The sequence below is a fragment of the Leiobunum rupestre genome, chromosome 6 (genome assembly GCF_980474605.1).
Source record: "Leiobunum rupestre chromosome 6, qqLeiRupe1.1.hap1, whole genome shotgun sequence".
In the NCBI taxonomy this organism is placed as follows: Eukaryota; Metazoa; Arthropoda; class Arachnida; order Opiliones; family Sclerosomatidae; genus Leiobunum; species Leiobunum rupestre.
Genome location: NC_143389.1, coordinates 34,663,919 through 34,691,008, shown reverse-complemented (window position 1 = coordinate 34,691,008; position 27,090 = coordinate 34,663,919). Strand labels below are relative to the sequence as shown.

Sequence of the window (27,090 nt, the reverse complement as noted above, 5' to 3'; positions counted from 1 at the left end):
TAAGTTATTATATTGTTTTCAAGAAATTGCAGTCCATTTTCACTTGAAAGGGGGCGTTAGTAGTTTAGATTATTTATTACTGTGTTAAAGTATTTCAAGCAGAAATACAGAAAATGGGAAATAGAGTAGTATCAGTGTGACGTCTCCCATACTTTTCACACGTTCCTAAAATTCTATAACATTCTGAGATTATGTACGTTAGGTTAGGTAGAATCCGACTCCTTGAAAATAAGAGCTGGCCTGTAGTCGTTTATTCACTTCATTGCATCGAGTTTTAATTTTTTTAAACATTTCTGCTCATTTTGTTCTTTGAAATCGAATTTGGAATTTTTTGGATACAATTTAGCTTTACCGAAGCACGTCAACAAAAAATAAAAGCAGACGAGGAATCGGAACTTTTTGCAGGTAAGCTAGACGGCGAAATGAAATGCGCCCAACGGGGCCAAACCCGAGGCCAAACCGAAGGGCAGTTCACTCCTTCTTAGAGTGCAGAAGTAATCAAGGTTAAAAATTTAATTGGATTTAATTTAATACAGCCAAAGCTACATACATAAAATTTAATCGGATTAAATTCAATACAGCCAAAGCTACAGACATCAAATTTAATCAGATTTAATCAACCAAGAGTGCAGATTTAATCATGGGAGTGAAGTGCCCCTCGGGCCAAACCTAAAAACTACGAATTTTCAACGGAGCCTTTTTTCTAAATTATGACAAATTTTGGGGCTTTCCTAATCGAAGAGCGATGCTATTCATTTTACAGAAAGAGAACAATTTTAAAATACGCTAAAATCCCCTGATACTACATAAACACTCTTTGCTTTAAGGGCGTACCAAAATATTTTTATTATTAAAAATAAAATATACCATTTAATATATAATATCATAACTAACATAATAACCATTATTATGAAACTGAAAGACGTCGGTTAATGATATTAATGATGGTCTGTCGTGGGAGGATTCCTAACCGGAAATTCGTCTAAAGATTATTTTTACGGCTGTATATACGAGCCAAAGCACGTTTGGGCAAGGTTTGGGTCTCAAATTCGAACAAAACTACCTTCAGAAACAAAAATAAAGTTTAAAATGTGTTCCGATTTAACTCGCGGAGAGTTGTCAGTCCTTAGGATGTAAGTGACCTTCTTGGTTTCTTACACGAGACTCTTCCACCGCACGATGTTTTCTTCTTAATGCGAGATTTTAACGTACATGTTGACTGGTCGAATCCGTCCCTTTGTACAGCCCAGGAGCAAATTTTTTGCGATACTGTGTTTGGCCTTGGACTTCAACAGACGGTATAACAAATCCCACACGCGGAAATAACTTCCTTGACTTGGTTTTCATAAATGACGAACGTTTCCTCACTGAGATTCACACTAGAGACAGCCTACCAGGTTGTGATCACTTTGCGGTTGCTGGAAGCCTGAACTTACCTCGGTATTTTGTTCAGAGAATTCATCGAACTATTCTCAATTACAAAGATCGGTCTAAAAATGATCTTGCAGGCACTTTGTACTACGCTCCTTGGGACATTGTTTTTTCTTCAAGTGATATTGATCTTTAATTGTAATATGTGTAAACAATATCGATTTACCCGGTTTCAATGCATGTTTGACAGCTTCCGGTTTGCTGTATTACGCAAAGGGGCGGACTTAGAGTTCCTGGATCAGGGGGCCCCGAAAGATCCCACGTCAATACGCTAGTTCGAAAAAACATTAAGCTTATTTAAATTGAATAACAGTTTTACCCCATGCTTTTTCAAAATGAAAACAACCAATAATTTTGAAACTATATTGATTCTATTTTTCATATTTATAGTATAAACGAAATATGAAATACTCTTTCGACAAACACTAAAAAACGAATTCGAGTAAGTCGAAATACGGTACCGCGTAGCCTCTATTTCGTTTTACGGTGATCTATTGAGGTAAAACCGTACCAAAACGACTACCTTGTAACCTTACATAACCAATCTCTTATCCACTCTGTGACTACGTGTCAGGCGCTCAGCAGAGTGATAGTAGCCCCACCCTTTTCCCAGCATTAAACAAATTTGAATAGTCGAACTATAATTTGGATAATCATGGTCCAGTTGTTTCTTCCTTTAAGTGGGTGCTATGGCATTTCTTTTTTTGGTTTTAGTTACGTTGTGACTTGTCACGTATGGAAATCAGGAACGTATGTAATGAAGTGCTTCGTCTTAGACGAGGGGTAAGACACTCTGTGAACTCGGTGTACACTGCCGTACCTTTGACAGTGCTAAATGGAACTCGCGAACTCTTGAAAATATGTACCTTTAACAGTGCTAAATGCACGAACTCGGTGTACCGATTATATGAGACTGTCTTACCCCTCGGTCTTAGAGGGGTAGGGGGGAAAGTTAGGTTTTTGCCTAGTCAAATAGAAAAAGGTTCGATTTTGGGTTCAAACAGAGTTCAAATAGAGAGGAGCATGCAGTGGTATAGCCAGATGGGTGGGCCAAGGGGCAAGTCCACCTCCCCCGAAACGTATGGCTTTTTTTGATTCCCATTGTGTGCTCCCTCCGAAATCAAATCCTGGTTACGGTGCTGGGCTGGAATCAGGGAGAATGTCACTCAGAATTCAATTCCGCTATTTCGTTCTTGCGTATCGGAATTCTTTTTTGGCATTTGGCTTCCGCAAAATTCTTAATTTCTTATGTTAAATTTAATTTTTTTTTAATTTGGTTTTATCTATTTAAACCTTTCTTGTAGAGCTTTCAAATCTTTAATCTAATTTTTAATGGGATCTAACCACCACGTATATGCCTCTGTGGTTGCCCGCAGAGTTTTATTTTGCGAAATATTATTATTATTAAATCAACAAACCTTTCTAGCTTGAATATTTTTTAGATATAGACGCGTCATCAGTCATGATATTTTAAAACTACTGTGCAATAACACTTTAATTGGTATAAACTAGATAGTAACAAATTTGCAAATAGCATTTTTTTGAATGAAGGTCTATTAATTAATTAAGCAAAAACATATTAAATGGGTTTTACCTCTCCGAGGGTACTTTGTACCCTGGAGTTGTATTACAATCACCGTGTCTGTCTGTGGGTCTGTGGGTCTGTCCGGGCTTATTTATTTAATAATAATAATAATAATAATAATCAGCTAGGCTAATACCCAAGACACCACCTTAGTGGTCATCAAGCAACTTTTATAGTCATTAAATAGCATTTAACAATTGGATATTCGTTATTAAAAGCTTCAAAACCCGTCGCTCTTTTTATTTTCGCTCCCCACGGCTGATACGTACCCTGTACAACTCCCTTGTCTTGCCCTATATCAACTTTGGATCCGAAGTGTGGAGCCCGCCCCTTCAAGGGGACCGGGACAACCTTACAAAAGCCCACAACCGTTTTACTAAACTCACTAAGGGCCTTGAGTGCCTTCCTCCGGTTGCGCGGAATGAGGCCCTCAAGCTGGACTCCCCGCTTCTCAGACACACGATTAATGACCTGGTGTGTATCTGGAGCATGTGGTCGGGTCAGTCTGCTCTCCAGTTGTCCACCTTCTTCAAATTAGACACTCTTCGCAAGACCAGGGGTCATGCAGCGAAAATATTCAAACCACGGGCCCGGACCAAACAACGTCAATGGCACCTTGCTTTCCGTGCTATCCAAACTTGGAACTCCCTCCCCGCAGATGTACTTTCTGCTCAATCTCGTTGGACTTTCCGCAGCCGCACTCGGGAGTTTCTCCATTCTACCGTTTAATTTTTTTTTCTTGCTTTTCCACTTGTGGGTTATATACAAGCTATTCTAGCTTTGTAACTTGTATTTTTCTTAATAATAAATAAATAAATAAATGTTTTCGTGAAATGAAATTTAAGCAGATGAATTTTATATATAAGCAAGATTACTCCCTCTAGACCTCCTTTCGAGGAGCAGTAAAAAGTGTAACGTTTGAGCTCTGGAACAAGCGAACAAATTTCGGAACAGGGTAAATCTTACCCCGAGAACAGGCGAATAAAACATTTTAGGGTAAAAAGTTTACACTTTTTGTCCTGGGACAGGCGAAAAAACAACCACCTATTAAGTAAACCCCAGTTAGTTATTTCTGAACAGCCTCTATCTAAATTTAAAGTACACTTTTTTCGAATAAATATGCCTTCTAAGAATTTTCCCAAATATGCTTCGCAATACCATTTGTCAAATCACAGTTCTTTCTACAAATTTTATGTTCTTTAATTCTATCGGTAATTGAACGTTTGGTTTCTCCAATGTATACATTAGAACACGAGCAGGGAATTTCATAAATTACACCTCGTAAATTTTCTTCGGAAATTTTTGGTTTTAATTTTGAAAGTTGTTTTCCTAATGTGATAGTGGTTTTCGAAACTAGATTAATACCAAATGGTTTTAAAATACGTTTTAATTTTTCCGTCGTGTTCTTCATGTATGGGAGAACCAATGTTTTTAATTTTTCAGAATCAACTGGTTTTAAATTTTGAACTATATTTTGGTTAAGAATAGAAGTCACCAAACTTTTAGGATAGTCCGAGCTTGTTCATTGATTAGTTATAATTTGTTTATCTAAAATGGGATTATCAGATATTTTCACAATGTGGCTTTTTAGACCCTTTATCACTGATGTTTTCACCTGGTGAGGATGATTGGAATTGAAATTTAGAAACGTTTTTGGATGAGTTGGTTTTTGGTACATCGTGAAACATAAGCCATTTTGTTTTTTCTCAATATTAATATCTAAAAACGATAATCAACCAGAGTTTTCTAATTCTAAAGTAAATTTAATTTTCTAATGAATATTATTAATAGATTGGTGAAAAGCGTCGAAATTTTGTCTATTGCCTGACCACACAAAGAAAATATCGTCCATAAAACGTCTTCCAAATTATCAACAAATAAATTGGCAATGATCGGGGTTGATTATCGGGGTGATTATTAGATTGAGTTGATATGGGACACAGGGCCGTGCAGACAAGGGGAAAGTGGGGGGGGGGGCAAAATCCGCATTGTCCCGTTGAAAAGGGCCCATGAGGGACTGTTAGGGGGCCCGCAAGCTGAAGGTGCCCACGGGAAAAGTTCAAGGGGGGGGAGTGCAAATCGAAGCCCCACGAAAACTCGGCACGGCCCTGATGTGACAAGATTTAATCTTAAATTACAAATAATCATTAATTATAATTTTCAAGTATAGGTAATTTATCAGTTGAACTCGGGTGATGTTATTTCACCAGTACATATTTACATAAGTTTATAATATTTTACATAAGTCTGTCACTTACTTTTACTGAGAGCTAGATACGAGAGACTTTATAATGGACTTCGGTGACGTTTTGCGTCTGCTCCTTATCGTGTCTAGCCGGGCGATTTTCGTACCATGATGACGTCACTCTGTGATTAGCTCTTACGAGACGTTAGTAAAATATTTTCCAAAGTGATATACTTATTGAATAATATTATAGACGTATGATATTTATAATACCTGAGTTTCAAAAATATAACTAGATATAGCCATAGGTGCCATAACTACAATAAGTAGGACACTTTCTATTGCTTTAATTCTAATTTCCTTACAGAACCTTTTTGCGACAAAGATACTCTCTTGAAGTTACCGTCCTTGGTGAATAATTTTCTTTAAGAATATAAAAAAAAAAACGGAGAGCCCGTTCTGGAGTCGTGAGGAACTTTGCCTTTGTTTTGAAGCCCGCGTGCGAATCACGCGTGCCAAAAAACATATTTCATTTGGGCTCGTGCCGCCGAATTTTATTTTTTATTTTATCAATTAAGTGTAATATTCCGCCGATCTATCGGAAACCAGATATTTTGGCTTAGGCGGAAGTCTCGCGTGTTTTAGACACTAGGGGGCTCTGTGCTGATAAAACATCTGGATTGCGCAATAGCTATGAAGATCAGTTCCGTTGTAAATCTTGTTAATTGTCATACTTACTGTTATTATGTTACTTATGATATGGCCTATTGAATCTTTCCATTATTTCCGTTAATTATAGTCCTTTTTTCATCATTTATTTGAAATCAACACGCTTTCTCCTATTCACTTCCGCTGCTCCGCAAGAGAGCTTTACAACGAAAACAAACTTCACCATTGAGTTGAGAATAATAATTAGCATTTCCGTACCCAAAAAACTACTATTCGAAGTTATGGGATTTCGAAGTTATGGGAATTCGATGTTATGGGAATTCGATGTTATGGGAATTCTAAGTTATGGGAATTCAAAGTTATGGGAATTCGAAGTTATGGGAATTCAAAGTTATGGGAATTCAAAGTTATGGGAATTCAAAGTTATGGGAATTCGAAGTTATGGAAATTCGAAGTTATGGGAATGCGAAGTTATGGGAATGCGAAGTTATGGGAATGCGAAGTTATGGGAATTTTGTATTCGGGGTTTTGGTTCGAAGATATGAGAATTCTACGTAATGGGAATTCGGAGAAATGGGAATTCGGCGATATGGGAATATTAGAAATTTTGTATTCGGAGTTGTGATTTTCGAAATTATGAGTCGTTCCCCCTTGAACGTAACGCAGGCTCTTACTGAGTTCCCGGCGGAAGTCGGAAAAAATGGCCTCCATGGAGCTGGCAGGGCTACCGACACAGACTTGGAATTAGCGGGAGTCTTGGGGCCAATGGCTCTTAATAAAAATCAGTGGGCTCTTAAAAAAAAATCATTCGAGCGGGGGTTGCGGGCCACCGGGGCTCTCAATTTAATTAAAAAATATTTATTAAACATTTTACGTAAATTTCTGGAACATGATTTGTACGCCGTTTTTGAAACTCTGTTTTCCTACCCTATACGAGAGCGGGATCTAGCGTTACAAATCTGGATCCACTTTTGGTTTTTAAACGTCAAGATCTTGGGTTATCTCTTGAAATTCCTTATTTCCCACCCTGCTATGGAGCCCGATTTTTCCGAACTTCCGGCGCGAACTCAGTAAGAGCCTCAACAGAAAACGCGCTATCGAGAAACGCCGTGATTTCGAATCTAGGGTACGTAGTTATATATTATCTTTGGTCACGGCCACTGAGGTCGCTCGTGACGATAGGAGGAGTGACCAATGAATTTACGAAAATTAATTAGTGAGCGAAATTCGAATGTTAGAAAACAGTAACAACTCTTTTCGCCATAACCCTATTTTCAAAATTATGGACCAGTCAAAATCGGACGATACTATTAGGATTTTGTACGTATTTTCTTAGATAAATTTGTAATGGCTATTGAAATAACTGTATAATAATATAATATAGCGTTTTTCGGCCATATATTCCCATATTTTTGAGAAAAGAAAATATTTCCAATTATGATAATTTGCTGTCTGAATTATCAAATCAGTGTGGGACAGAAATCCAAAGGTGTTTTGTTCGCAGAAAGAATTATATAATTTTTTTATATTAATCAATATTTTTTAATTTTCAACAATATTTGAACCTCTAAGCCTTCATCACATGAAGGGAACGGAAGTATCTTCTTCAGAAGAATTAAAAAAGGACAAAGTGTACATTGTAGTTGAGAAAAATAAGTTAGTATATTGGCCACTTCCTATTACTAACAAGAAAAAAGTCTCACTTGGCAAAATGTTTCTAGTTCCCAGTTAAATGATCCAGGAACAGATTTTGCTCAAACCACTTCAGAATTAAGTACCACCACTGACTCGTAAAACTATTCTATTACATTGACTAACATTTAAATGCTTTGTTTATAATTAACAACTATTTTTCATTCAGTGACACAACTATTCATTCAGATAGCTTGACGCGAAACTATCACCGAAACCACTTAGTGAGTTTTCTATTAGCATAGAAGATTTATAAATTCTAATCCCAAAAATAAAAATTTTAGAGAAAAAGTTCTAAAAGTAAATCATTGGAAGGCGTTCTATATATCTAGTAAGATTAATTGCCACAATTTCATAATTTACATTGGGCTATACAGCATACATGACAATAGCCATTTCAGTGTTCATAACTTGTATACCTACAAAAACTCTCTACTTCCCTATGGATGCACATTAATGTATCGCGACCTCGAATCAATGGACACTCTGCTACAAACATTGGGTAAATCACTCAACACCCCTGGATCTTACATTACGAAGTATAAAAATTTAATATTGTAAAAAAATATTTTTTAAATATAAAATCACCCCCCTCTATTCAGTTTATATGATATTAACAAGAATGAAATCAAAAGCACAAGGCAACTAAAGAATGAGCACAAGTACATCGCAATGCCTCATATTATAAGCAATGAAGGATTTAATTTCTTGAGGAATTTAACACCTGCAAGTATTAAGCAAGTATTAAATACTTTAAAGCAGCTGTTCCCAAAAGGTCTTCCGCGGAACCCTGAGGTTCCATGGAATGTTTACAGGGGTTCCGAGAATTTGCAGCGCGGCCATCTTCGTTTGTGTCAAGAGTCTTTTAAGATAAGTAAAAAAATGAGTTGAGGTTCCGCCAGAATTAGGTGGATAATTTAGGGTTCCATAGCCAAAACAAATTAGGAACCGCTGCTTTAAAGTCACCCAATTTGGCCCAACTACACCAAATAACAAAGTATAGCATTGTTTTAGAAAATACAAGAAATCATCTGATAATTTCAGTTTGACCAAAATGGTAAGGCTGCAATGAAAATTTCACATTCATCTTTCACAAAAATTCCAATTAATGTAATATTACACGCAGCGGAAAAAATCAGAAGTATTTCAGACTTTGTCACCAAGTACCACTAGTAACAAGAATTTGCAAAAAACTAGTCACGGAAAATCAAATGAAGTTTCAGACACCGATTCCAAAAATAATCTTCTGGTTAATGAGGTTGTAGTCTTAGCATTTATTTTTTCAAATTGTATATTGTCAATTTAATTTCAGCTCCTGATGACAGATTATGAGACAGCATCAGATTCTAAACCCAGTTCTTCAAAAGACAGAGATTCTGAAAATACAGATAAACTAGAAACTCTTACCTCTATTAATGATGAGCGCATTTCAATAAAAAATTCTGACAAAGAACACGAACATGATGTCATCTCCTATTATACAGTTCACTGCAACAACAATATGAGACATATTGGTGTGGGCCATATATGCGAGTGTATAAATTCATACAAGTCCAACGGGGACAAAGGCGCTATATTCCCATGTAACAAGTAATGGTTATAACACAAAATTAATTTTAAAAACTAAAATTGATGGCTTAATCTAATTTCAGAACTAAAGCATCAACAGAGGACTGTCAAAGCTGTACAGTAAGGTTAAAAAATATTTACATTTTAAAAACAAGCAATTTTCTAAAATTTTTTTAGGAAGAAAATGCAACTCCACAGAAAATTAATGGTGATGATCTGACTTTCAGCATGGAGGAAATTAGGCCTAATTCTACAATAACTAAAATAGCTGAAGTATTAATGAATAGCAGGGAAGTTTCTGAACAGATGACTCTGAAGAAGACCAGCCATCACAGAAACCTACATGTATTAGGACACCCTCATTTTAACAGGCAAAGCTACGAAGAATTATCAGCCAAGTAAGCTCAAATATTTAACCGGAAACCGCAGGCTCTAAAAAAAATTTGCTTTACTTGCTTTACAAGTGAAATGCTTAATACCATTGGAAAAAAATTATCATTCCACTTGCCCATTTCAAAGAATTATTCTATAAAATAATTTTTTGTTTTGTTTACCTAATTAGTTTGTTGCAATCTTTGTTGTTGGAGTTCGAACGAAAGAAAATTTCCTTGGAAAAAGAGACACCAAACGAACCAATTGTAGAGCCAATGTTATTGACTTTCTGCGATTTGATGGCAAATATTTTTCAAACTATCTCGAAGTCACTGCATGAGAAAACAAATGAATAAATATGCCAATATTCTCATTTTTCAAACTATTTTAAAAATGAACTCTAAAAAAATTGTTCCGTCATTTTAATAAATAAAATCTGAACTGCGAGATAAACCAGCCAATAATTTTATTTACAATTTAGCTGATCAGCTTCATGTACAAATACATTGATAGAAAACAAGATCTGTACCAACAATATTGCTTCGAACAGGTTGTATTTAAAGGGGGAATTTAATAAATTAATCAAAAACTAAGACTTTAAACTACTGTTAGAGGTAGTAGGCCATTTCTCTTAAGTCAGCAAAAAAACTATTTATAAAGTTTCTAATGAAAAAAATGGCATTGTTGGTTTTGTGCTGGACTAAAATTACCTCAGAATTGGTTAAAACTAAAACTTAATTTAAGTACTAATAAGCCCTGATTGCGGGTGGCACCATTTTACATTCTTCCTGATCTAAAGTTTCGTCAATTACAGGTCGGTATTCCAAAGTGGTCTAAAAAATATGGAAATTTATCAATACTCTAATTTAAAATTAAGACAAATAATGAAAATATATACCTTTCCTGTTTGTACGTCTGTGTAGGCTAAAGTGTGTTTTCTCCAATGTTCATTCGTAGGTTTTTTCTTTTGACCTTCAATTGGTTTTGAATAATCAAATTCATCCATTCGGTCCTGATTTGCATACAATACCATTCAGCAAAAACAGGTCTTTAGAAGAATAATTGAGTTTGATCACCAACCTTAAAATCTTCCCTGGCATGAGCACCACGACTTTCTTTACGAGCCTCAGCGCCATTAATTGTTTGAACAGCATTTATGAGCAAATTCTGAAGTTCTAACGTTTCTACAAGATCAGTATTCCAGACCATTCCTCTATCAAATAATTTCAGATCCGTTAATCCTTGATAAACCTTCTCCATTTTGTTACAGCCTTCTTTTAAACTTTCCCCAGTTCTGAAGACAGCAGCATGCGTTTGCATAGTCTAAATTGCAAAACAAATTGCTTTTTCAATGTTATTTTTAATTTTGAGTAATCATACTTTCTGCATTTGCAGCCTTAAATCAGCAGTAGATGTTGACCCATCAGAGTGTCTTAATTTATCGAGATTAGCTACGGATGCTTCACCAGCATTCTAATCAATGAAACATTGATATAGGTTCTAGAAGTTCAACTCACACTTTTTTAATACCTGCTTTAGTTCTCCAATAGCTTCTCCGGGTTTGTGGAATTTAGCAATGGAATGAGCGCAAGCCCTTCCAAACACAACCAAATCTAACAAAGAATTTGCCCCTAAACGGTTAGCTCCATGAACGGAAGCGCAGGCCGATTCTCCACAGGCGTAGAGCCCAGGGACAATGACATCTTTTCCATTTTTATGAGTTAACACTTGTCCCTGATAGTTAGTTGGAACACCACCCATATTGTAGTGGACAGTGGGTAAAACTGGAATTGGTTCTTGAGTTACGTCAACACCAGCAAAAATCATAGCTGTTTCTGAGATTCCTGGCAATCTAGTGGCCAGTTGTTCCGGAGGCAAGTGATGCAACTGGAGATATACGTGGTCCTTTTCTGGACCAACACCTCTAAAACATTTCCCATTTTGTAATGATATTTTTTTAGAGATAAAAGTTTGAGACTTTACCGTCCTTCCCTTATTTCAATAGTCATGGCCCTGGAAACAACATCCCTAGATGCTAAATCTTTCGCAACAGGTGCGTAACGTTCCATAAACCTCTCACCTTCGCTGTTTATTAAAAAGCCTCCCTCCCCACGGCATCCTAAGACAAAATAATGTTAGACCATAATTGAAATTATTCAAAATATTATTATGATTTCTACCTTCGGTAATAAGGCATCCTGCACCATAAATTCCAGTTGGGTGAAACTGAACAAATTCTAAATCTTGGTTCGGAAGCCCTGCCCTAGCAACCATTGCAGTGCCATCCCCAGTGCAAGTGTGGGCTGATGTACATGAGAAAAAGGTTCGACCATACCCTCTAGATTTTGATGGTATTTTTTAAATAAGCCCTAAAATTTTTCAAGCCTATAACAAACTATTACCCAGTAGCCAAAACTGTATTTTTAGCTCTTATACGATGGAGAGAGCCATCCTCAAGGCACAATGCAATTACACCACAACATTCCCCTCCTTCCATTAGCAGATCCAAGGCAAAATATTCAATGAAGAAATTACAGTCGTATCTTAATGACTTGGGATTGCAAAGTATTGAATGTCAATTAAAGCCCATTTAATTTACCCAATTTAGGAAATCACACCTGTCCATATAGAGTGTGTAACAAAGAATGTCCAGTTCGGTCTGCTACGCAACAACATCTATGAGCTTGCCCTCCTTTACCAAAATTATATGATTGACCACCAAAGGCTCTTTGGTAAATTCTACCTTCAGGCGTTCTACTAAATGGCATTCCATAATTTTCAAGCTGAAAAGAGTTTGTGTTGATAGCCCGGTTTTATTAAATTGTGTAAAATATGTTTTCATACTTCAATTACTGCCTTCGGTGCCTCTTTAGTCATATAATGAATAGCATCTTGATCCCCTAGCCAATCAGATCCTTTTACTGTGTCATACCTTATAAAGCGTAAATTTTTAATGTAAAGTATGCTTTCAAATTAAACATAGGTTTTAGACAAAAAACTTGAGATATCACTAATAATAATAATAATAATCAGCTAGGCTAATTCCCAAGACACGACCTTAGGTCTAAGTCATCCGAGTTACTTTTAAAGCCAGGTTACAATGCGTAGGAGGGTGGTGGCATCTTTTATGCAGCGCGAGCCAACAGCTTCCTACACTAGTTATAACCATTAACTACGACAAGTTCTTAGGGTAAGGGGAAAACCCATTTAACCAGTGGGGAGAAAACTTGCAAACTCAACACAGAAGGAGTGGTTACAAGTTTTTACCCAGTGCAACAAGTGGAGCCAGCTCCTCTTGCTGCGAGGCAAAAGTGCTAACCACTTCGCCACCCCACCTACAAATCATAAAATTAATATTTTATCAGCTAGTTAAATTTGAAAAATTAAAAATCTCCCAAAAATTGTGCACCAATAAATTTAATATGCAAAATAATTGACAGATTTTTTTTAACTTTAGACATCTGATATTTCAAAATTAAGAAAACTCAAGTCTTTGTTATTGATATTGCTTACAAAAAACCCTTAAGAATGGTTATACATACATGTGCCACCTCCAATCGTCAGGTTCCATATTACCAAGGGCTGCATTTATCCCACCCTTTAATAAATATTATATGTTACAACCATAACATTGGCAAAGAGCAAATATCAAAACAACATGCTGATAAAACATTATGAAAGGCTTTGAAAGCCAAGGTATAAAATGCACAAATCATTAAATCATCATAAAAGTGGATAAGAAATCCAATAACTCATCACAGAGTAACACGTCATTGTACTTCAAATGAGCCAACAGTTAAGAATCATCCCAAATATTAAAAATAAAATTTTTGGAGCTCTTTAGTGCATTGATAAATATTGTAAGTTGGTTTTAACCAATGGCTCATTTACATCACTCTCATATAAAACAAAATCAGTGGCCAATAGCTTATCACTAAAGTAATAAATTTTCTACCTGGGCGGCGACAGTGTGCGATCTTGTAGGGAATAATTTAGAGATACAGGCAGTTTTAAAACCTTCCTGAACTAAACCAAAGGCTGCTCGGAGACCAGCTCCACCCGCACCCACTACAACAGCATCGTAAGTGTGGTCAATGACGGGGTAATCGGTTGATACTTGACCCGATGATACTTTTGAGTTTGTCTGACGGCCTTCAATAGTGAAATGGAAATCTCTGAAGGATGTCAGAGGAGCAAAAAGTTTATTTGTCTATAAAAAATTTATAAAGTACATTTTAACACACTTCTACAATCTTTGATACACAACACTTGTTTAAATTTAAAAAAATAAGATACTATTTTCGTCCCAAAAAACAGCTAGTAATAACTTAAAATTGTGAAGATACTAAGCAAAACTAACCAACTCAAGTGTGGCATAAACACACAATGGCTGATAAGATAGAGTGGTTGATCAATAGGTAGATTCAGCCATCGCTACAAAACTTACATGAGAAACGTGTAGAAGTAGCTTTATTGTGTACAAACTCTTTTAACCTAAACTTTTTCTAGCTCAGGAGAACACTATAGAGTAATATTGGCATGACGTATGTCGACGTCACCCGTGCTTTTTCCCATAAATAAAAAACTTCCCTCAAAGTGGCGGCCATAGCTTAAAGCTACAGAGCGATACTACTCTATAGTCTATCATAGACTTCAAAGTCATGAAGTTTTTGAAATTGCACAATGCCCTAGCTGTAGCTTAATTAAGAGCGCAATTGACAGGGAGTTTTGTTTTCTCAATGTTCAAATAACATTGGTGATACCATCCTACATTCCACCTTTTACAGCATAGAATGTTCATATTATTAGCAAAAATAAACATTAGGGTACATTCCACAATGATAATAATAATGCATAGAAGTTGGAATAGGTAAAAACTTATGCTGTGATATTATACTTAAAATTACAAAAAAAAAACACAAAAAATTACTTTAATACAGACCATGCCTGGATGATAAACTATTAACCCCTAAATTTCTATGTTCAATGTCAATGTTATTATTGCTGATAAAGAGGATAGGAAAAGTAGAATATCTAACATATGCGACCTCTTTAAGACATAAATATATCACAATCTATCGACTATTCAAGTAAGCTCTTAAAAATTACATTTAATAAGGGAAATTTGGCCAATTATTTTACCATAGAGGTCAACCGTCAGCTCACGGGCTCACGCGTGATGGAACTTGGGAGACCCCTAAGACTTGTATGGATTACGTAACTACTAACTGACGGCAATTCATTTAAATTTCCAATTTATATTTACCTGTAAGTTTAAGCCTCCCAACGCACTTTTGACTAGAAAATTGGATGCTCTAAATAATGACGACATTCTCTAACAATTAATTTGACCTCGCAAATTATCGGTACACAATTTCTTTACAATAATCATGCAATAATCGACTTTGAAGGAGACGTAAGAGCCAAAGCGGCCCACGGGAAATGATTTATTGGTAAAACCATACAGAGCACGGCCAACTTCGACGGTTCGACAACGCGTACCGCGCTTTAGCGGCCCCGTCAATCGCCTCGCATCTAATGTTAATTTGCGTGTATGAATAATCTCGATAGGGGCGCTACATACGACCAAAAACCTACTATCACCAAAGGCCGGGAATACAAGCGAAATCGCGGAAAAATGTTTTTTCTTCGGTTTTCCACTTTCCTATTTAGAAAAAACAAGGTATAGTAAGTTAAACTATCTTTTCGCAATATATTTATGTATAATTCATAATTTAAAAAAATATTACTTTAAAAATATTAAATGAAGAAAAAGAGACTCGTTTTTTACGCGAAGGCGCCATATTAGAATAGATAGTTTTGAAGGCTGTAGAGGTGTTTAGAGCGTTTTGACGCGTAAATAATGTCTCTCTTAAAATTTATAAATCTTTAATAATAACAAATCTTTATTAATAGTGTATATATATATATATATATATATATATAGCAAATTCACGAGTTTATAACCGTTCTTAGGTAGTATTTTCTGTAAATCTAATTAGATTTAAGAGTAAGAACCCTAAAACTAATATATATGAAGATAAAATATGCTTAGGTACATCCATTGAGTTGGGAATATTAATCTAGAGGTCCAATCAAAACGTCGGATTTCAGTATTGCGCGAAACAAGTTTTAAAAAAAAGAATACTGCCGTCTGCTCCCAAATGACGAGAAAACTTTATCATTCTACCCGTGGCGCCGTCTATCTCTCAATGGTTCGTTCAAATAAGACGCGTTTTCCGGCAAAAATAATTTTTTTCTCAAAAATAATGGATGGCGCCACGGGTCATATGATAACGTTTTCTCGTCATTTTAGAGGAGACGGCACATTCGTAATTTTCAAAAACTTGTTTCGCGGGGAGCAGATTTGATTGGATCTCTAGATTAATATTCCCAACTCAATGGGTACATCTTTGGAACTAAATAGGTAAAAGCATGGAAGAAAGATGGTAAAAGATAGATGGTCTTCAGCCTGCATTTCAAGGAGGATGATTTCTGTTCAGGTGTGTACTTTTATTATGGAAAAAAATTTCAGTCAGATAAAATTACAAACCAGCCCTTACTAAATATACAATATTATTCTAGGTTTAAAAAGACGAAAGCTTAAAAGTTGTTGAAACCTAAAATTATAATTTATTGTGCTTATAATATATTTTAACTTAATATTATTTAATAAAGAATTTTAAAATAAAATATTTACCCAGAAGTTACAGTGAATCTTCTTTTCACTTTTGTTTTATTTATTTATTTACATGTGTTTCACTTTCAAGTATTAAACAATAATACTATGTTGCTGGAAGCATCTAGAGGATGTTCTTGGTTTCTGTTTAACTCTTTTATAATTTATAAACACCGTTAAAAAATTAGAATAATTAAAAAAAATATTATACTATTAGTTAAATATTAACCTACATTCGGTTTAATTCAATGTTTTTTTTTAATTTATTTAAAAATAATTGTTTTTTGTGGATTTTTCCTATCTGACTAACGTTAAATTTTGGTCGTAGCGAAACCCTGGTGGGAAAATATATACACGGTAAATTCAGGCAATTTCCGGGACCGCTAAAGCGCGGTACGCGTGATCGAAGTTGGCCGTGCCCAGAGTGTCTAATAAAAATGCGTTTACTAGTGCCCTCTAGTGAAAAAAAGGTTTAACGAACAAAAATTAATATAAATATTTTAATAAAACTAATCTTTTTGTCTGTAACCTCAATAAAAAACTACATTTGAAAATAATCCTCATTTTGCAGTCTTTTATGCGCTAATATTCTCTCATTCAACTCCTGTTAAAAGACAAAGTATTTTACAAAAACGTAAAGCATGATCGTAATTTCGTAAAACTGCAACCAAAGAAAATAGAAACGAATAGAAATTATTTATCGTTAAATGTTAGGGCCACTCACTTCCGCTTATATTATGATATCAAAGATAATATAGCACTCGTACCCTAGTCAATAGCGTTATGCCCAGCAACTCCGAAAAACATAGCTCGATGGACCATAGTTACCATTTCTTTTTTCTTTTTTGCTTCGCGTTTTGTAGAGCTAGTATAGGACATTATAGACATTAGGCTCCCCGTCTCATTCGAAGAAAAACAGTGTGGAAACTAATCATCGATCAGGAAAGCGCAATACAGCAAACCAAAGAATATAAAGCCCCAGGAATGGAAGGTGTAGCTCCATCTAGTGGAGCTTTTGCGCCTCTCGTTATTAAAGATAGACCGGGTTGCGTTAACCGTTTCCGGTTACTCTGATTTGCTCTGCCAGAAGTTTTTATCGCAACCAAAACACGCGGCCAATAATTTCAATCCTTCCATTCCTGGGGCCATGGAGAAAAGACAATGCAGCCCAATTTTTCGGAGGTCTCGCGCCGGAAGTGGGTTATCGCTTTGTGACAAAACGGTTAATCGAAAAGCTCACGGTTTTGAAATCTATGATTTGAGGTGTATATCTTTGATGACATTAAGCCAAAAGAAGGGCGTAAACTTCGAATGTTGGTAAGAGACGTAGACGTTCATGTTTAATTACTTTATGAAGCCTGAAAGATATAGTTTCTATTCCTCTTTTATATTTTCTTTGCTGTTTCTTCGAAAATGAAACTGCAACCATTCAATGACTAAATGGAACCCCTCATTTTTTCAGAACATTATTTACTTTATCTTTTTGTGCTTTCATATAGTCAATATCCTTCTCTTCAAAATTTTGATCACTTCCTGGATCCTCAATTCTACTTTCTTTTGAAATCTGTTTAGACCAAATACAAATTAATACATTTTATAAAAAAAACGTATAAATAATACTTTTTGAGGAAAAAGAGCCGTGTAATGATCTTTCCACATATCAATACACCTAAAATTAATATCATAAAAATTAATCAAGAGTGTCTAACGATTTAATCCATGGTCTAACAAATATTGAAAATATAATATACCTGGACAACGTTTTATTTACATAATCATTACTGGAATTAATTCCTCCTTAAATTATTTAAATGTATATGTTTTTACATAAAATGCGCTAAAACTCAATATTATTAAGAGAAAACCTAAGAATTTACCTATTAAATCCAAACTATCTGCTCCAAAAGGTACCACTATAGGTTTAGTATATTCAATTATACAAGATTTAGTTACATTTGTTCCAAAACAAAGATGACTCAAACTCATTCTTATTTTTCCTATTAAGCTTTCAGATTTATTACTAGTAAATTGTAACATGGCCCCATGTGAGTGAGCTAAAAATCTTAATGCTCGACAAATAGTTTTACGAATTTCAGGATCAAATTCCTATAAAATAAATTGTTTACACCTTATTCTTGCTATATAATTTAAAGAAATATTTATGGAAAAACACCTCGAAAAGATCATATTTTGTTCCAATTATTAATAAAGGAACGGGGAATACATCCACAAAATCTTTGTCCTGTAAATAAAAACACATCAGTGTCTATTTTCATAAAACAGAATAAAAAATATACTGGATGATTAAGTCCAAATCTTTCAGTAGCTGTTTCTTTGAGCTTTTCTAAAGTAATATTGCTGACATTGTCAAGCTTCAAAGTTCTTTCGATCTCATCGAAAGTTTCCCGAAGAAGTGTTTCAAATGTGAACCAAAGTTCTTCTGGCTTTGAAAGATCCAACGCAAATATCACACCCAGCGACCTGAAAGTTTTTTTTTAAGAAAAGCACAAACCCATACCAAAAAAACAAAGTACATGGGAATTTAATACGAACGTTAGAATTTCTGCCTTTATAGGAATAGGTAGCAATTCGGTAAACAAAGTCCCTCCACCAAATTCCCAAATATGACAAATATCTTTGCCCTACATATTTAAATATTTGATATTATGTAGTAAAGCTTTAAAGCAATTATAAAATGAATAATTTAGAACCTACAGTTCCAGAATTTTTGCTTTGTCTGGCATATAAATATTCTAACGCTAAAGTTTGTTTCGGTGTTTCTTGTTTCTCAACAAAACGAAATGTAAGGGTTGTTTTACCCTGTTAAATATAATAAAGGTTTAAAAACAATAAATACTGAAATTCGGTATTTGTAAACACAACTGATTTCTTATTCCCAAGGATTATCACGGTGCGTTCACTTCCATTATTATTCTCTGCATACAATAACAAAATATTTAGAAAACAAAATTTACATGACAAATTTTAATAGAATTACCCTGATTTTTTACTTTAGCCTGAGAGATTGCAGATTCCCAGATATTATTCCTAAATTTATAATTCAAAATATTTACTTTTAAGTTATTTTTATATATTTGTAAGAACAAACCTGAATGACATGATTTTATTACAAAATGTAAACAACCAGTTGCTATGGTAACAAGGGAGATATTTCTAGTTATTTTTGGACAGCTGATGGTTGTAAAGACAAAAATTGTCTGCCTCAAATATCTTTTTATTACAAGAAAAAAGCAGTTATTTTATCAAAACTATTACAACTGCAATAATCATTACCCACACATTGATTTGATTCGATTAATTTTTAATTAAACTTATTAAGCTCTAAATCATTTTAAATATCCTAAAATTAAAAACTCTCCCCTTTCTTCAAAGCATCAACAAAATCTAAAAAATATTATTGGGAATGGATATTGTTTAACCAAAATAATTTCATTTTGGACAAAAAGTTAAAATGTCTTTGTTTTTTAATGCAATCTAATTGACAATATGACGAACATTCACTAATTACATACTGTACAAGTGTTTTTCATTTTAAAAGCGGCAAAAGCCTGTTAATATAATTATTAGCGTCTACAAAGTGTTATGATAAAACGCCAAATAGTCTTAAATTTAACGATAAATGGCAATTTTTTTTTAAGCTGCGATGAAAAGAGGCAGATTTTTTGTTAAAAGCTACTAGTTAAAAATTGAAGAGCAAAAACCCATGAACGCCCTAAAGTTAAAAATGTACACATTGGTTTAAAAGAAGCAGTCTCTATGGATATTGTAATAGAATGCGAAGCTCTATTTTGTTTCAGAATGGCTGAAGAAAATCGTGCCTCTATATATTTACAGTATTATTCACACCAACTTTTTTACTGACTAATGGCTAAACAAATCTTCTTCAACCAAGTTAGCGATTCGTGAGTTTAACGATTTTAAATTAATCGTTTTGTAACTTAGGATACTTAATATCTACAGATTGTCTTTTCATTTTGAAGAAATTCAAACAGTTACGTCCAATAATAATCTAAGATCTCATTCAAGAGTTGCGCAAAGATAAGCCCTATGCTTTTAAACTTTACGTTGATTATATAGTGGCTTGTTTATTGTTGAGGAAAGCGTTACTCAACTGCTTCCCAAAAACTTGTTTGTTTACACCTATTACAAAAAACGTTTAAGCGACAAACAACCTCTAGCTTTCAGGTAGAGGTATTGTCACCATTTTATACTTTTAGTTTCACGATTCACAATTAAGCCAATGTTCCCTAAGAAAATGGATAGAATTTTCCGTTACTCTCCATAGTTTATGTCCTATCTTTCAATATTTTTCTTTACACCTTCTATAAAAACATAGCAAAAATAATTTACCAAATTGTTTAAAAAAACCATTAACGCGTGTATTAAGGCCATTTTTTATTGAAATATGTTCACGTTCCAATCGGAAAATTCTACCCAATACTCGTTAAACTCTCCTATCGTTTTTAGTAGATATAACATTATATAGCGACGCAAGTTTCAGTTTTACATTTGAACTTCAAAAGTCTTAACTGAATGGGGAACAAAAGGGTTGGTGCTGGCTCGAGACGTCGCTCCCGCCACAGGGGCGGCCCATTCTGCGTCAAAGGGGTCGGAAAATGGTCCAGCATTGACTTGATTTTGATGTGTTTGCGCTTGTTGATGTTGCTGTTGAAGAGACTGGTTGTAGGTGCCTCCGTTTGTCCACCCCGTATTACCCTGTCCAATCTGGTAACTGTGTTGTTGCGAGGACCAATCGTACGTGTTTCTAGGTGCAGGCGGAAGTGGGGGAGGAGCCTGTTGAAGTTGGGAGTTCACAGCTCCTGTAACTGGTTTGTTGGCGGCAGTTAGGTAAAAGGCTTCGGCTGAGCCAACAGACTGACTCCGAAGATGAGAGAAGTTAGGACTGCTCCTTCGTGGAGGAGCGATGGGTTGCTGATGAGAAACGGGTAGACTCGATAAAGGAACAGCAGGGGGTGAAACTACCGGAGGTTTAGTTAGGGTGATATCACTGGGGTTCGAACTACTTTTGGATAAAGGGGCAGCTTGATAATCAGTACCAGGAGAGACCCAATTCTCCACTCTAGTTGTAGACCAAGGATTTCCAACTGAAAAAATAAAGCAAGTAAAAGTTTATTAATTTTAAAACTTAGTCGTATACAGCCTGTTTTTTATAGTCTTACTAGTCGATTGTCTAAAAGTTTCAGTTTGAGTTTGTAATTTGTTACTAGCGATAAAAGCGTCATCATCATCGTCTCCACTCAAAAGAGAAAGGCCTTGAGACACTTGTTGGCAGACGGCACTTAAGGAGTCTTTCTCAACAATGGGAGATGATTCCGGAATGGGGGTCACTGAAAACAAACAAGTTATTTAAATCTGCGCTACATAAAAAATAAGAACCAAACCAAAAACGCAGTTATTTTTGTTAGTCTAAAAGTTTTATCATTTATATTTCCCACCAAAACCATACACCATGGTTAGTAGTACGAGGGTGAAACTAAGATCGATTACTTTGAAACACGCCGATGGCTTTCTCACCAGAAAGTCCATTCTGGCACGAGAAGATATCAGAGGATTCCAAAGACATGGCTCTTTGCCTATCCAATGTGGAAGGCAATTCGTTGATCCTCAAAGACAATTGTCTCTTAAAAGGAGACGTTTGGTTTAAAGCGCCAAATCCTCTGAATGACCCTTGCCTCTGCAACAACATAGGAGTAGCATGTGGTCTCTCAATTGCGTAAGGATTATGCACAGCCTTGATGGGTGGTGGCGGTGGAGGTTCCGGAATTCCCTTATCATTAACTAAAACAGAATAAAACCATCAACTAAACTAAAATAAATATATTTATGAAAAAAAAATTATTACAAGAAAAACCTTTATTTTCCGAACTATCTTCACCCACGGATACTACTAAAAGTAAAATAAATTAACAATATACGAAAATGCTGAAAATTTAAAGTGCGTACCTTTTTCAACAGTTTTAATATCACCACCATCTTGAATTCTTTCTGTCATAGTGGATTGGCGGAAAGATCCTGTGCGTGTGAATGTGGAAGTTTTGGGGTCAAAGTTCATCATTACAGATTCCTTGTCTCGTTTTTGCTTTTTCTCCAAGCATACAGCGAAAGCGCAGCCAACTGCGTGACTTAGCCTTTCACCCTGGAAAAATGAGAACCAAACCATTTCCATAATACGGATTGATTACACTCAACAATATAATTAAACCTTACAGAATCTTTAATTGCTAAGAAACCATGACACATCCATCTCCTCGTCGTTCCATCACGGCATATATAGGAAAAACCCTTTTCATGGTTACGATCAGGGGCACAGAACGATACCTTTTCTATTGTTTGATCTACAATCAATCCCTATAAGAACCATTTAACATCAGTTAGTTATTGCTGTAGGAAAATATTTTATAAATATTCAATCATACTTTAGTTTCATCATCAACGACTCTTAAGCCATCTCCTGTAACATAAAGAGTACCCCGAATAGGTCGTCTCCTAGAGTTCTACAATATGAATATAAATTTAATTCTAATGGTTTGACAAAAACATAACCAAAAACAGGAATATACCCGTAAAACTTTAAGAGCCTCTTCACATACTTGCATACCCCTAGATTCAAATACCTCAACACAACCGAGATACTAGAACAGGAGGAAAACCCCAATAAGTAATTGTAAAAATAACCTTCTCCATACCGATGTAGTAGATAAAAATATATCTAACTTTAACTTGAAAACTGCATGTGCCCGCACGAACTGCTGATTCATCCGCTTGCCATTGATGAGGTTTGCTACATTCAGGAGTATGATCTTTTCTACGACGAAAACTTTCACGTAGGCTTTTTCTTAATCGATCCATAACTTGAAAGAATTGAAAATATGACATTGACTTTACAATTAAAAAATTATTTTTTTTTTCTATAAATAATTCATAATGATTCATTTATAGACAGGAAATTCAAACCAGAAAACCAGAGCAGGACTGGGGGGGGGGGGGGGGATAAGGGTGAGACAAACTACCCTACAGTTCCCCTCCCAAGTTTTTTACCCTAAAAGTCATACCACCAGTGACCACCTGCTTCAGAGGTACAGCCTGGATAATAAAAATTAATAAATCTGCTTTCATTTCTACCATAAGAAAAATAGTGTTAACTACTCCCATTCGACTTTTCAAGTTTACTACAACTATTAAAAGCAAAAGCCCTAAAATTAGAATACCTCCCAACATCTATATAATTTTTTTTACCACTTCAGTGGATAATTTAGGAATATCTTTAAACCAAACAACAAAGACTAGACCTGGGGGCCCTTGGGTTTCCAAACAAAACGTCTTTGAAGTTACTAAAGTAAAATGTTTATATTTGCTTTAGGTACTGGAAGAATATACTTCCATATAAATTATTAACCCCCTCAAAGATAAATATTATAAACTTCTAACTTTACTTACTTTTGTTCATAGCTTTACAAATATTTAGAAATTAAAAAAGAAGGTTAATTTATATTGAAGCTACAGATTTCCTCTAAATACAACTTAACTAATAAAACGAATTAAAGGCCTTTAAACATCACCTTCCTTGCAAAATGAAGAAGATGGAAAAATACCACTTTCTCTTTCTACATTATATCCCCCCCCCCCCAACCCCAAAAAAGAAAACCCCAGGTTTCATGTTAAACTTTCACTGGCTTGGCACCCCCTTAGGGAGAGAGCCTGTTCCCTCCAAACAGTCACTGGGGAGCCTGTAACTTAAGGTAAATAGTGTACGGCGGGTATTACCAGAAAACGTCAACTTGATTTTGAATAGACACAATCCCCAGAAAATTAAAAAAAAACCCAGGGGGTTTGAACTCCCAACCCCAAGTTAGACGTCACATTTTTTATATGAAATAAAATTCATCCAGAGGCGATGGTAAATGGTGAATAGGTAATGGTTGGTGGCAGAACAGAGGCCCAGAAACCAGCTTTTATGGCCATGTATATAAAACTGTATATTGAACAAGTCTTACATCATGTGGGAAGCGAAATCAAATGAACATCATTCTACAAGAGCATATCATATGTTTTCGGACACTGATACGACCACAACTGACATAACATCATAATTTTAAAAATGAGATAACGATAAGGGAAACTTTAAAAAACTTCTCTCTGACCGTATTTTGATAGTCTATTTAAATCAAATACATTTTTGTGCAACGTTAAACCATAGACTAAGAAAGGTTTCTTAGTCTATGGTTAAACTACTTAAAAGGAACGAAAACCTTAGGAGCGAAAAATAGGAGCAACGTAAAAAACTCCTGAGAACCAAACCCAAAAACTCACCAACTTTATTTCTTCCTAAACGTTCTTTATAATCCGTGCTACTTTGATGGTTCCCCATGGTTACTTAATTTAGAATTACACCAATATTTTTTTCTGATAAATTCGTTCAAAACGACGTTTTTGCGGAGAAAACTTTAAATGGGAAACTTGGAAGAAAACTAATCAAAATAATTGACGAAACGGTCGCGTTTGTAATGATTGTCTCATCGCGGAAAAATTGCGATTTTCAGTATTTTTTTTTTCGCTCAACTGTCTTTTTTAGGGGGCGGGAGGCTTTAAAAATCACTTTTTCGGAATAGGGCTTCGTCAAGCGTAGACCGACCTATCGTTGAAAATTGATTACGATTAAAGGAGAGCGCGAATTCTTCGAACCTTCGAAAGGACAAAACGACACCTCATCTCGAAAGGAGAGGTGGGGAATCGAAAATTCAGCATTCCAAACATCGAGATTGGGGCGAGAAGGGGAACATCTACATTGGGGGATCAGGTGGGGAAGCCATTTCATTCAACCCCCTTCCAGCGCCCCAAGGGCTTTCGCGAGAATCGTCAGCGTTGTTGGTGGTTTGGTGGAGGTAGATAAACCAACCCCCCCCCCAAACAATCCCCCTCCGCTCGCCCGTAAAATTCATTTTCATAATCCGAAAACACCCACCTATGGGCCTTCAAGAGCGCCAGTTTTTAGCCCTTTTGGAGAAACCTTGTTTTAGGAAAGGAGGTTGCTTCGGGACGGACAAGTTACTTACGAATAGCTTGAGGGGGGAGGAAAACTAAACGGGGCTTGCCGAACCAGTTATAAGGTAGCACCCCCCTCCGGCTTAAATGATGAGCGGCCTTCCAACTAGCTACTTTCATCTGGGACGTTTCACGGTTTCAGTACGCCAGCTTCCCCCCCAAAAAACAGCCTTTCAGTTTTCTCCCCCCACTAAAAGAAATAAGCGTAGGTTCATATCTACATATGGCTCGCGTTTTCTATGGATGGATTTGGTAGCCAATAAAAAGCAACAGATTTTTTGTTTTCAAATTAATTTGGCGCGTAAGGATCCCATGGGGAATTTGTGAAAACAGACTGGCCTAAGTTATTAACAGGAAAATCATATGATATTGTACAGACAAGTTAGATCCAACTGAGGCAATAAAAGCTACCCCATAAAACTACAATGGGAGTTACTTCTTTATTTAAATGAAATTTGTATTATGAATGTGAAGATGCCAATTAAATTACGTGTCAGAAGGGCTGATAATTTGTTTAGGTTAAACAATTTTATATCATGTAAAAGGGAAAGTATGTTATTATTAATGCATATTAATTTAAATGACACAGCTTCCTTATGGGATGAGCTAAAATTATGTATACATCGAGGTACCAAGATCTCCATTATCAAATTTGATAAATGTTTATCTAAAAGACTAAATCTTTTACGATAACAATCTATACTTTGAAGTGACAATCAAACTTTTATAACATGGTTTCAGTAGCGTCAATTTTATCAAAGCGTGAAAAATCAACATAATTAAAGGGGTTGATAATAGGACCAGTTTTCATTAGACACAGTAGAATGAACTGAATAATTATTTGCCATTAAATTTCGCCAGAGGTTTTGCTAACCTATCCCAATGAAGCTAACCCATTTATTTCACTAGAAGTAAGAATTATGAAATCTACATTTCTTTCGACTTTGTAAGAACCCAGCTTCATACAATTAATTATAAGGGAAAACTTATTGATAGGGTACTTGGAATAAAAATATTTAAAATTAAGACCCATCATAAAACTAAACGAAAAAAGAATAAGAGGAAAAACTAATTAATATTATTAGTAACATGGAACAAGGCCTATAAACTCCGAGGCTTAGAAACTAACTTTCACAAAAAAAATTACAAAAGTAGCCTTACCTTTCCTAAATCGAAACCCTACTGATTATTTCAAATATCGTCAAAATGAATAACAATCACATAAATCCAAGAAGTTGCTGTTACTTAACATATTAAATTAAAAAAGTTCATTAAAAAATATTCACAACCGCACCGCTGCCGCGACTTTCCAGTTATCTTTTACAAAAAAATGGATGACGCAAATTTTTTTACGGAACTCAGCGAAAATTATGGACACCCTGCTGACATCTGTTGCCTAAAAATCATATATATTTTTTAATTGGATTTTAGTTAAGTTACCGGCATCTATACTGTTTTAAATAAACTACTTTGTTTTTATAAGCAGTGCTTTGAATATTAAAACGTGGTAAAAAGCCTTAGCATTTTAATCGATTAAATTTATTTCCCTCAGCCGTATTCTGCGTGACCCCCTAGGCAAGAAGGGTACCGCCCTCTTGCTTAAGAAGCTCCGGTTGGCTGAAATACACAGGAAACAGTTCTCCCTCCCCCCATTCAAGCCTTCTTGCTTTGGCCCTTCTATTGGCTTATCACACGTCATTACTATGACGCAAAGATGATATAGATAGTTCAGTTCAGCTTTAAGCAGTTCACTCATAGACTATTTAATATGGCCTGGACTAAGCAATACTTAATAGTCTGTTTATTTTCAGTTCCCAGCTTAGT

At 35.4% G+C, this 27,090-nt stretch overlaps 4 protein-coding genes across 11 annotated transcripts; 1 reads left to right on the top strand and 3 right to left on the bottom strand.

The window, feature by feature from the left end:
* The first annotated feature begins 7,030 nt into the window (after positions 1–7,030).
* Positions 7,031–9,946, top strand: LOC149940711 (uncharacterized). 2 transcript variants are annotated; one of them, XM_090180163.1, is made up of 14 exons: positions 7,031–7,190; positions 7,255–7,359; positions 7,443–7,526; positions 7,592–7,660; positions 7,732–7,786; positions 7,847–7,893; positions 7,964–8,101; positions 8,165–8,299; positions 8,577–8,619; positions 8,689–8,820; positions 8,875–9,152; positions 9,215–9,251; positions 9,309–9,529; positions 9,694–9,946. In XM_090180163.1, the coding sequence occupies exons 1-14, from the start codon at positions 7,102–7,104 to the stop codon at positions 9,857–9,859; spliced, it is 1,599 nt and encodes a 532-aa protein (XP_090036289.1). In that variant the 5' UTR covers positions 7,031–7,101; the 3' UTR covers positions 9,860–9,946. The 2 variants fall into 2 exon arrangements, with proteins under 2 accessions (XP_090036289.1, XP_090036287.1); XM_090180161.1 differs by having other exon boundaries at positions 8,689–8,823.
* A 6-nt stretch (positions 9,947–9,952) lies between these two features.
* SdhA (succinate dehydrogenase, subunit A (flavoprotein)) lies at positions 9,953–14,933 on the bottom strand. 2 transcript variants are annotated; one of them, XM_090180159.1, is made up of 13 exons: positions 14,770–14,933; positions 13,459–13,713; positions 13,046–13,101; positions 12,348–12,435; positions 12,122–12,286; positions 11,906–12,054; positions 11,684–11,841; positions 11,487–11,622; positions 11,034–11,427; positions 10,884–10,976; positions 10,584–10,826; positions 10,402–10,515; positions 9,953–10,336 (listed from the first exon to the last, which is right to left on the bottom strand). In XM_090180159.1, the coding sequence occupies exons 1-13, from the start codon at positions 14,833–14,835 to the stop codon at positions 10,250–10,252; spliced, it is 2,004 nt and encodes a 667-aa protein (XP_090036285.1). In that variant the 5' UTR covers positions 14,836–14,933; the 3' UTR covers positions 9,953–10,249. The 2 variants fall into 2 exon arrangements, with proteins under 2 accessions (XP_090036285.1, XP_090036286.1); XM_090180160.1 differs by lacking the exon at positions 14,770–14,933 and adding an exon at positions 14,646–14,693.
* A 1,407-nt stretch (positions 14,934–16,340) lies between these two features.
* On the bottom strand, positions 16,341–19,898 carry LOC149940709 (cytoplasmic dynein 2 light intermediate chain 1). Its single transcript, XM_090177060.1, has 13 exons — positions 19,292–19,898; positions 19,181–19,230; positions 19,066–19,118; positions 18,898–19,002; positions 18,736–18,824; positions 18,480–18,663; positions 18,356–18,424; positions 18,060–18,288; positions 17,934–17,979; positions 17,803–17,851; positions 17,657–17,746; positions 16,712–16,786; positions 16,341–16,638 (listed from the first exon to the last, which is right to left on the bottom strand). The coding sequence occupies exons 1-12, from the start codon at positions 19,300–19,302 to the stop codon at positions 16,724–16,726; spliced, it is 1,038 nt and encodes a 345-aa protein (XP_090033186.1). The 5' UTR covers positions 19,303–19,898; the 3' UTR covers positions 16,341–16,638; positions 16,712–16,723.
* Positions 19,899–20,026: 128 nt separating this feature from the next.
* Positions 20,027–26,582, bottom strand: numb (NUMB endocytic adaptor protein). 6 transcript variants are annotated; one of them, XM_090177059.1, is made up of 10 exons: positions 26,428–26,582; positions 22,939–23,075; positions 22,785–22,856; positions 22,641–22,718; positions 22,432–22,572; positions 22,168–22,360; positions 22,067–22,111; positions 21,712–22,002; positions 21,384–21,551; positions 20,027–21,308 (listed from the first exon to the last, which is right to left on the bottom strand). In XM_090177059.1, exons 2-10 carry the CDS (start codon positions 23,071–23,073, stop codon positions 20,707–20,709), a joined length of 1,725 nt encoding a protein of 574 aa, XP_090033185.1. In that variant the 5' UTR covers positions 23,074–23,075; positions 26,428–26,582; the 3' UTR covers positions 20,027–20,706. The 6 variants fall into 6 exon arrangements, with proteins under 6 accessions (XP_090033185.1, XP_090033182.1, XP_090033183.1 ...); XM_090177056.1 differs by lacking the exon at positions 26,428–26,582 and adding an exon at positions 24,535–24,957 and having other exon boundaries at positions 22,076–22,111; XM_090177057.1 differs by lacking the exon at positions 26,428–26,582 and adding an exon at positions 24,535–24,957 and having other exon boundaries at positions 22,076–22,108.
* Positions 26,583–27,090: the final 508 nt, after the last annotated feature.

Coding starts and splice junctions, on each gene's coding strand:
- LOC149940711 (XM_090180161.1), top strand. CDS start 7,102: ATGTTAGAAAACAGTAACAACTCTTTTCGCCATAACCCTATTTTCAAA. Junction 7,527..7,591: donor ATTGTAGTTGAGAAAAATAA/GTTAGTATATTG, acceptor AAATGTTTCTAG/TTCCCAGTTAAATGATCCAG. Junction 8,620..8,688: donor ATTTCAGTTTGACCAAAATG/GTAAGGCTGCAA, acceptor TATTACACGCAG/CGGAAAAAATCAGAAGTATT.
- SdhA (XM_090180159.1), bottom strand. CDS start 14,835: ATGTCGTCATTATTTAGAGCATCCAATTTTCTAGTCAAAAGTGCGTTG. Junction 11,842..11,905: donor AATACAGTTTTGGCTACTGG/GTAATAGTTTGT, acceptor ATCAAAATCTAG/AGGGTATGGTCGAACCTTTT. Junction 10,827..10,883: donor TAAGGCTGCAAATGCAGAAA/GTATGATTACTC, acceptor TTTGCAATTTAG/ACTATGCAAACGCATGCTGC.
- LOC149940709 (XM_090177060.1), bottom strand. Junction 18,825..18,897: donor AAAGCAAAAATTCTGGAACT/GTAGGTTCTAAA, acceptor TTAAATATGTAG/GGCAAAGATATTTGTCATAT. Junction 18,664..18,735: donor ATAAAGGCAGAAATTCTAAC/GTTCGTATTAAA, acceptor AAAAACTTTCAG/GTCGCTGGGTGTGATATTTG.
- numb (XM_090177053.1), bottom strand. CDS start 24,592: ATGGGGAACCATCAAAGTAGCACGGATTATAAAGAACGTTTAGGAAGA. Junction 22,857..22,938: donor CATGCAGTTTTCAAGTTAAA/GTTAGATATATT, acceptor CTCCTGTTCTAG/TATCTCGGTTGTGTTGAGGT. Junction 22,112..22,167: donor TATTAAAACTGTTGAAAAAG/GTACGCACTTTA, acceptor TTTTACTTTTAG/TAGTATCCGTGGGTGAAGAT.